Here is a 9,370-nt window from a genome sequence, read left to right as displayed (position 1 = left end):
ATCCATCCATCCATCCATCCATCCATCCATCCATCCATCCATCCATCCATCCATCCATCCATCCATCCATCCATCCAACCATTGATGCATTCATTCATCCATCCATCCATCCATCCATCCATCCATCCATCCATCCATCCATCCATCCATCCATCCATCCATCCAACCATTGATGCATTCATTCATTCATCCATCCATCCATCCATCCATCCATCCATCCATCCATCCATCCATCCATCCATCCATCCATCCATTAATGCATTCATTCATCTGTCAGTCCATCATTTTGTTCATCCATCCATCCATCCATCCATCCATCCATCCATCCATCCATCCATCCATCCATCCATCTGTCAGTCCATCATTTTGTTGATTCATCCATCCATCCATCCATCCATCCATTAATGCATTCATTCATCCGTCAGTCCATCCATCCATCCATCCATCCATCCATCCATCCATCCATCCATCCATCCATTAATGCATTCATCCATCCATCTGTCAGTCCATCATTTTGTTCATTGGTCCATCCATCCATCCATCCATCCATCCATCCATCCATCCATCCATCCATCCATCCATCCATCCATCCATCCTCAATGGATGGATGGATGGATCCATCTGTTTCAGTGCAAATATGTGTGCAGACATCATTCCAAATGATTCAAGCATAACACTGAATCCATCCATCCATCCATCCATCCATCCATCCATCCATCCATCCATCCATCCATCCATCCATCCATCCATCCAGTGTAGTGTTTAGTGATGTGTTAAAGGTGAGCCTTATGTCTCTGTTTCTTCCTTTCAGTGTGTGATTGTGCGTTCAGCATGAGTAACATCTATGAGTCTGCTGAGGCCACGCTGGGCTTCATCAGCTCCCCATGCCTGACCAAAGTGGAGCTGCGAGTGGCTTGCCGGGGGATCTCGGACCGCGACGCCCTCTCCAAGCCGGACCCGTGCGTGGTGTTGAAGATGCAGTCACACGGCCAGTGGTTTGAGGTAACTGAGAAGGGGGGGTGGGGGTGGGGGGGTGCTCAGGTTAAATGTGCTTCCAGTGGAGAGGGACTGTTTCATATTCAGAAAAGGAAAAGGTGTAATGGCCCAGTCAGGCTTCTGCGTCAAAGCGCTCGTCATTCTGAAAGTGTTCTTTCTCATGACACTTATTCACCCATTGTGAGATATCAGAGTATTTACTGAAGTGCATCTGCGTGTGCGTGTTGTTAAAGGTGCTATCTGAGCTGTCATCATGTTGTGTGTTGATATTCTGCTGTGAACTGAGGTAACCTTTAATGTACAGTTTGGTACATTTTGTCTTTTTTCCCATCATGGGAATAAATAAACACCAGGAATAAAATAAAAGAACTCCAAAATGTCTGCATTTATCATGCAGTACATTTGAGGATATTTATCATCCACTACAATGAAAGGCAAGCTATCATGTAATTGCCTGAGTGTGTTGTTTGTCTGTTAGCAAAATATCTCATAAACCAGTTGATGGATTTTAATTAAACTTCCTGAAAATAAATAATAGGTATACATCTATAAATGATTAACTTTTGAAGTTCACCCAATTCAAAATGRCTGCCACAGCTAATCAACCTTGTCAAACAGAAAAATAGCTGTAACTCAGTAAATTTGGCAGATATTGAGATCTAGTTTGGTGTGGTAATAGCTGAGAGTCTTCCCCAATTAATTCTGAACACTAAGAGATCCTATTTTAAAAAGTTGGCTTTAACCATTTGTGTCAATCTTATCTGTCTGTTAGCAAAATATCTCATGAAACTGAACAGATGTTAATAAAAGTTTCAGAGAGTCATCRTTGGTTTCATATTCACAATTGATTAACTTTTGGAGCCAAATCGATTCAAGCTGGCGTCTCAGCTGATCAAAATTTACAAACACAAAAATGGTTGTATTTCAGTCAGTTTCACAGATCTGAAACTACAGTTTGGTGTGGTAGTAGCTGAGACACCTCCAACTTTACATACTTTGACCGCTAATAGTATTCATGTTAATTCAAACTGGGGACACCAAAAATTGGTTGTAAACTTTTCTGTTTCAGTGCAAATACTGTATRTGTGCACACATCACTCCAAATGATTCAAGCATAACACTGAATTCATGTTTAACTAAATGAGTGCACGTAATYGAGCACTCAAGCTGTGATTATATTGTGTCATCTCATGTTTGGTCCCATGAATTATGGATACTAATTGTAATGCAGCCCATGAAAAATCCAAAGTTTTGCAGAAGGCTGTTATATTGAGATGCACAGAGTGCTTTGTTTTGGTAATGAAAACAATCAGAGCTCCAACCGTCTTTTTTCTCCCTTTTTTTCTGACTTTACTAACAGTTTTTGTCCGTTTTATCGAACTCGTAAAGTAAACAGGTCTCAGATAGATGGAGAAAACATCTTTGGGCAGATTGTTTTGCTTTTAAGTGTTCCATTTGAATTCCAATTATCACTAAAGCACGGACGCTCTTTCACGCCTTCCTAATGGACAAAACATGGACTGTCTGAGAATTACGAAAGCACAACATACGGATAAAGATKGAGCCTGATCATTTCAGGAATATGTTGATTTCTACTGAAGTATCTCCCTGAAAATCGTTACTGATTGACTTTTTTAGAGTCAACCSAAYWGACCATTTTGTAGTTATGAGTACTAGCATATTTCGRTTCACAAGTCAACTGGTAAAATGCTGAGGTTGCAATGAAAACGCCACTGGAAGTGTGCAAGTTCAACAAGCTSAAAAAGCAGATTTATAGCTTTACAGCACATTTGTAACAATTTTTAACTAGAAAATTGTCTATTCAAGATGGCTTCCACAACAAATCAGTGAATTTATAGGTATTGAGGTAAAATTTGGAGCGGTGAAAGCTGAGGCTGATTCACGATGTATACTCTGATCACAGGATTGGGACTATTTCTGAAAAACCTGAAATTACACAGGATTATTGCGACATTGCTCGGGATAGGGAATAATGTTAATTTCAAGATTTAACCAAATGTTGTAAATACATATATATGTGTGCTCATGGCCAAAACCTGTCAGAAACCTGAAATGTTAAACTGCATGTTAGACACACACACCAACACCCACACACACACACACACACACAAAAACTAGTTCTTTTTCCACTGGGACGCAAGATCAAGTGCTCAAAAAGTAGTGCAGCATTAGGCAACTGTCTTGGGAGAATCCACAAAAAGCTACTTTCTGCAGCATATCAGTCTGTGTGTGTGTGTGTGTGTGTGTGTGTGCTTGTGTGTGTGAGAAAAATAGTTAGTGCATATGTGCTACAATAAGCCCACTTGAAAAGTGTGAAAACAGACAAATGCTATCCCTGCTTATTATTTTTAGTCTCCTAACTAGATAATTGTTGTGTTGAAGCAGCTGTTCGAGTGTGTGTGTGTGTGTTTGTGTGTGTGTGTGTGCCATAATGCTTGGCTTTGAATGAGTGTGAAAAAGGGGGCAACATCTGGTGTAAATTCTGTGACGAACTTTTCTTCCTGCATAAGTGCAAGTGTTGAATAAAAAGCYCTCATTCATGTCTGCTGGCGTTGGGAAGGTTTTCGCCGTCAGCGCTGACAGGTGTTAATTTGACGTTCTGATCCGTTCTGCGTCAGGCCATCARAGGGAAGAAAATCTGAGTTCAATGTTACGGATACAGTCGGATTTCAGTGCAGTCRAACAGCGCGTGTGATTTTAAGGCATCACAGAAAATCAATGTTTGCAGTACTCCGGCTGATAAGTGTAAACAATGTGGTAATGGCTATTTGGGGTAATTGCTGCAGTCTGGGGTTCACAATCGATAGTTAGTGGTGATGTTGAAAGAGATTTTCATATTTCGGCTCACTACACCAAACTTTAAAAAAAAAACAGTACAATTTAAAGTGATGCTGGCATTATTAAATAATACAGAAAGATGAGAAACAACTTTTTAATATTTTATGTAACTTTTACTAAATTCATTTTTGAAACTTTATAGAAAATTAAATTATTTTCATTTGGTTTGACTTGTTTTGCTAAACGATGACGAAGTGTTGGTGTTGTGTTGGTGCGTCCCCTCACGCTCTTATACGTGTCTTCACAGGTGGACCGTACTGAGGTGATCCGCAGCAGCAGCGGTCCAGTTTTCTCCAAGATCTTTTTGGTGGATTACTACTTTGAGGAGGTCCAGAGGCTTCGGTTTGAGCTGCATGACATCAGTTCTGGCAATAACGGCCTACGGGATGCGGACTTCCTGGGAGCTATGGAGTGTACCTTAGGACAGGTTGGTACGCGTGCAGGATGGAGAATGAATGTAGAACAGACCACATTGTGCATAAATCAGAGTTCAAACATGGATTAAAAACATTTCATGAGATTTTACTTGTCAACTACTGTCTTACTCATCATTTTGTCCAGGATTAATAGCTTTTGGTTGAGCTCTTTCTCATCTATCTCCACCTAATAAAGCTGGCTGAATGTATTTCAGTGCATTAGGATGTCAGATGATAGGGGCTGTCATAAAACTATCAGGGAACTCTAAGTTAGACAGGCCCCTTAGACCTTTCTGGGTTGGAAAAAAAAAGAAGCCGAATCTACATCTAAACCATTAATGCAAAGTAAAAGTTAGGCTGAATGTACTCTTAAAGCGAAATTTGGTACTATAAATTCAACTATTCACAAATTTGATGACGTAATTTTTGCTGCWGTAAATTTTAACAATATTTTTTCTAACATGTTTAGCTGTAATTRGTTCTTTCATGCTTTCTGTCATGCTTTTAAATCCTTCTTTTTCACATTTAAATCATTCAGCTGGGGTCTATATGAAGTGGAACAGCAATTCTTTTCTCGTTGTAACTCCACAAGCCCCCCTTTCACCCCTTTTCTGAGTTGTGTCTCAGACCAACCTATTTTGAGGCTGTTTCTTTAAATCCAAACGAGGCGCTTCACACCCCACTGCCCACACCCCCCAGCTTCCAGAGTGGTTCATTCTAATTTGGTAGAGTCATTTACGACGATCTTGCAGTGCAGCATCATATACAGAAAACTAAACGAAACGAAAAAYATGACCCAAACAGAATATAAAGTTACTGKATCTTTGAAGCATTTTGAGAAACTAAATTCAAAWTTTCTTGCACTTCTAGAGTCCAGTTCCCCCCAAAAATGAATTGAACGGCTAAAAATGTGAATTTTGCCCTTTTTAAAGGAAGGCCACRTAACACCACGATTGTGTGCTGAAGRGTAGGCGGGACTTAAAGCGCCTAACCGTCTTTTGTGCACAAATTCTGTTTCCAAAAATCCAACATGGCAGCTCATGTAAACAGCTGATTTTTGTGTCTGATTATGTGTAATTTAGGAATAATTTACTACTTTGCGGGCCGAAAAGAAAGAGCCCATGAGCCAGATGTGGCCTGAGAGCCATCAGTTGGCTATCGCTGGTGGAGATCTGTAACAAATCCAACTGAATGCAAAGAGGCAATGTAAAACAAAAAGTGCACTCAGTTGCATAATCTATTAGATGTGTGTACAGCATCAGTTTTTGTAGTTTAACTAATAAGAGGAATGTCAGGAGCCCATTTTAGYCAAGGCTCTTCCAACTTCAGGTTTGCATTTAAACTTCCGTGTCCTTGGGTTCTCCAGGCTGCTTCAAACTGTTCTCAGAGCATTTATATGCGCATATGCTAATCGGTGCCGCCTCGCTCGCTAAATGGGCTCAGCGCTTGTGATAGCTGCGATCAATATCTAAAGATTTTCTCTATTTACGCCAATTACTCATCGTCTGAGCGCTTTTAAAAAGAAAATTGCTGTTGCTTTCATTAAAGCGTTGGTGTTGGCTGATTTCAAGGACCCACCACCCGATACTTTGACAACAGTGAGAGCAGCATCCCACATCATTCTGAGAGGAGTGGAATGTATTTGCTTTTTGTGTTTTATGGTCAGTGGTGCTATCAGCGCCATAGGGCRGCTGGATCTACAGTAGTTGGCAGAACGGAGATAACAGCCATAGAGGAGGATTATCATTGCCAGAGAGTTGCAGCAAGATAACGTGGATAACGTTTTTTTCTGCATAGTAAAAAATCTACTGTTTATCCAAGGTTTAGCTMAAATGTTTTAGCTTATTTTGAATTTGCATCATGTGTGCAAATGGTAACAAAAATCCAGCAGGGAAACCCAAACATCCCTCTCTTTCTCATTCCCCCAGACGACGGCGCTCCTCGTCTTACTTCAATGGCTGAGTTCAGCCCAGAGGAAGCTCATTTTATGGTCATGATCCACATCCCATGACCACAGGTGAAAGCTGGAATGTAGACAGACCGGTAAATCGAGAGCTCTGCCTTTGAGCTCAGCTCTTTTTTTTTCAGCCAGCCAAACTAGAGCAACTCCTTCCTTACTGCAGAGGAGACCCAGATTTGTTAATCCACCCAGATACATGAACTYTTACACATGTGGGGAAACCCTTGTAATAGACTGGAGGGTCACATTCCCATGACCCCCTTAGAAACTCTGCAAGGGTGAGAATCTGGTTGAAAAATCAAAATAATTGATCATCGCTGATAGACATTCATTTATACTTATGTGCTGATTAAGGTTCTTTTGTATTTTGAATTGGAACACTGTTTTTAAAGGGGCAATATTATGTGTTTCTCAGGCATTTATTTAAATACTATACCATAATAAAGTATCTATGTCACCTTTAGCTGTTGTTAAAATGCTGTTTTTATGTTTAAATAGAAAATAAACTTATCTTCTCATCACTTCCTCTTCTAAACGCCTTGAAATTGGCCTCTGTCGCTTTAAGAACCACCTTCCGCTTCTGTCTCGCCCATTTCAGTGGGGGTGGGGTTTCGTGCGTGCGCTATGATGCAGTTTACTTGGCATCTGAAAATACATTTCCTCAAAGGTATTTTGAATCTGAAAAGAGCTTCACTGAGTGAGAAGTAGCGTTAACAGCAGACAGTTTAAGTTTCACCTTCAGTTTCACTCGTTTGCCTTGTTACTGCCGAGAGCCTGCAGGAGTCATGGGCGGGGTGTGTGGGGTTGGGGTGTCGGGAGGTGTGCTCCGTGATGAGGAAGTTCAGCTTAAAGACTCGTCCCAGGGGCGTTCCTGGTCCCAAAAGGTGTTTCTGGTCCCCACCTGTCRTTTTGCTCCTCAGCATGGCTGCTTAAAAATACTGCAGGATTTCTCAAACATGCATGAATGAGTCAATGCAAGGCTTTGGGCTTGTTTTTTATGAGAGTGTAACATTGTAACATGATATAAAACTCAAAAAAGTTGATTTTACATGATATTGCCCCTTTAAAAGACTAAGATTGAAAATAAGGGTCTTTAGGCTACCAGAAAAAGTTTGTTTTAGTCCCATCAATGCCTTTCCTGGCAGCTTTTTTTTCATTTTATCTGTTTCTGTCCATATGTTCAAACTTTCCTTCCCTGAGTTATCCATTGAGCAGTCAGCCGTATGGCACCTGACAGCTCCAGTAACCTGAGGCCGACCCTCTAAAGGTGTCCGTGTCGCTGTTTGTTTCAGATCGTCTCGCAGAGGAAACTGACCAAAGCTCTGCTCAAGCAGGGAAACACGGCCGGGAAGTCTTCCATCATGGTAGGAAGCCCGTTCCGTGCACGAATCGCACGCGCCCCGACACTCARGAAAGATAATTAACTGGAGGACGTTGCTCCTTCAGTCTGTTCTGCTCCTTGTTTCCATCTCATTTCGCTCACATCTCCWTCCCGTGCCCTCTCTGCGCCGCTCTGTAGGTGACAGCTGAGGAGTTATCCGGCAACGACGACTACGTTGAACTCTCCTTCAGCGCTCGGAAGCTGGACGAYAAGGTTTGCTGCCGTCGCTTTCAGAAGTTTCTAATATTCTCTGTAAGGTTTGAGAGAAAAACAGGAGGAGAGATGTTAGTTTGTGTGTTATGYCTTCAAATGTGGAGATGTAGTGATGAAAGATTTGATGATGAAGCCACTTAGAGAATATACACAAGAGGACAATCTGGCTTATAAGGGGGTTCAGTGGAAGTAGCTGGGCTCCTCCCCGCCAACACGAAACCTCTTTTATCTCGACAACCCCTCACACACACATTGATTACAATGTTAATTTTAATTTTGAGCTTCCTCCCGCACACACACGGCCACGGATGACTAATCCAAACAAGTTGGGCCCAAGGGAAATGATGGCCTACAGACAGGGAGGGGTGGTTAATTTGGAAAGGACAGGAGAGGGATGGGTGGAAGAAACACAAAAAAAAGAAAGAAAGAGAGGAAAGAAGAAGAGGTGAATTGATGATTCTGATAGTGTTTGATTGATTTGGTGATCAAAGGCACTTCTGAGGGAATCCTTTACATGTGGGTGTGTTTTCTTTTCTTTGAAGGATTTCTTCAGCAAGTCAGATCCGTTTCTGGAGATCTTTAGAATAAACAACGACGGAACGGAGTCGCTTGTGCACAGAACTGAGGTAATAACTGTATGTTTACACATTTGTACSCCAATGTTTCGTATTCACTTTGAACAATGATCTTTTTCATGTGTGTCTGTGCAGACGGTCATGAACAACCTGAGCCCAGTTTGGAAATCCTTTAAAGTTTCTTTGAACACCCTTTGCAGYGGGGATCATGACAGGGAGCTAAAGGTGGGTTTTCTTGACAATAACTGCGAAGATATCRGTACAATCTTCAAACAAATCAAATCTACAATTAATAATAATCACTTGAGTGTAACCAAGCTTGTTTAGAGAACAGACTTTAGCTCAAAATCTTTAAAAGTCATTGAGTTACAGCTCTTTTTGTGTTTGCTAAATGTGCTTTTTGAATGGGGTTGTAGAGGTCAATAAGTTCACAAGATCTTGTGGGAGGGACCCAGATATCCGCCGTTATTTGTCCACAAATCTGTCCCGGTTTAAGCTCCATAGTTTTTGACAGACAGACTATTCTGTGCACAAGATATGTGTTATTTACATCCATGAATTTTTGGCCGTTTTATTATCTGTATAAATGTCTGCTTCCGGGTGCAACAGCAAAATGCAGTGTCTGAGCGCTTTTAGCATAAACAAACACGCACAGGAGCTTTTGACCAATTACAYAATACTTTCTTATGCAGAGGGGGGTGAAAAGTGGGTTTTGACAAGAAGGTGTTGTGAACAAAATGACAATTTTCGTCATGCAACTGCAACAATAAGAGCCGATTTTGGCAGTTWGGACATATGCAGAGGTCTCTTCCTCAGTGGTAGAGAAGACGTGTGCATGAGGTGGTGACTGTGTTGGAGGCTCCAACTAGTGGCAAACTTTGTCATTACAACCAATTCAGTTCAGTTCAGTTAGTTTATTAATTTCTTTAAAAACAACAACATAAATTCAACAAACAACAAAAATACAAAT

General features: G+C 41.2%; 1 protein-coding gene across 1 annotated transcript in view; it reads left to right on the top strand.

Annotated features, from left to right (window-relative positions):
* The window catches only part of cpne4b (copine IVb), a 33,069-nt gene that overhangs the window by 5,372 nt on the left and 18,327 nt on the right, over positions 1–9,370 (top strand). The window contains exons 2-7 of the mRNA XM_014005645.1: positions 812–1,002; positions 4,103–4,282; positions 7,524–7,595; positions 7,751–7,825; positions 8,368–8,451; positions 8,536–8,625. Of these exons, the coding sequence (XP_013861099.1) occupies positions 832–1,002; positions 4,103–4,282; positions 7,524–7,595; positions 7,751–7,825; positions 8,368–8,451; positions 8,536–8,625 (672 nt within the window). The 5' untranslated portion in view covers positions 812–831. The remainder of the gene's footprint in view (positions 1–811; positions 1,003–4,102; positions 4,283–7,523; positions 7,596–7,750; positions 7,826–8,367; positions 8,452–8,535; positions 8,626–9,370) is intronic.

Source organism: Austrofundulus limnaeus, unplaced genomic scaffold, assembly GCF_001266775.1.
Source record: "Austrofundulus limnaeus strain Quisiro unplaced genomic scaffold, Austrofundulus_limnaeus-1.0 Scaffold32, whole genome shotgun sequence".
Classification (NCBI taxonomy): domain Eukaryota; kingdom Metazoa; phylum Chordata; class Actinopteri; order Cyprinodontiformes; family Rivulidae; genus Austrofundulus; species Austrofundulus limnaeus.
Note: the sequence above shows the minus strand (reverse complement) of the source record. Positions and strands in the feature narration are given on the sequence as shown.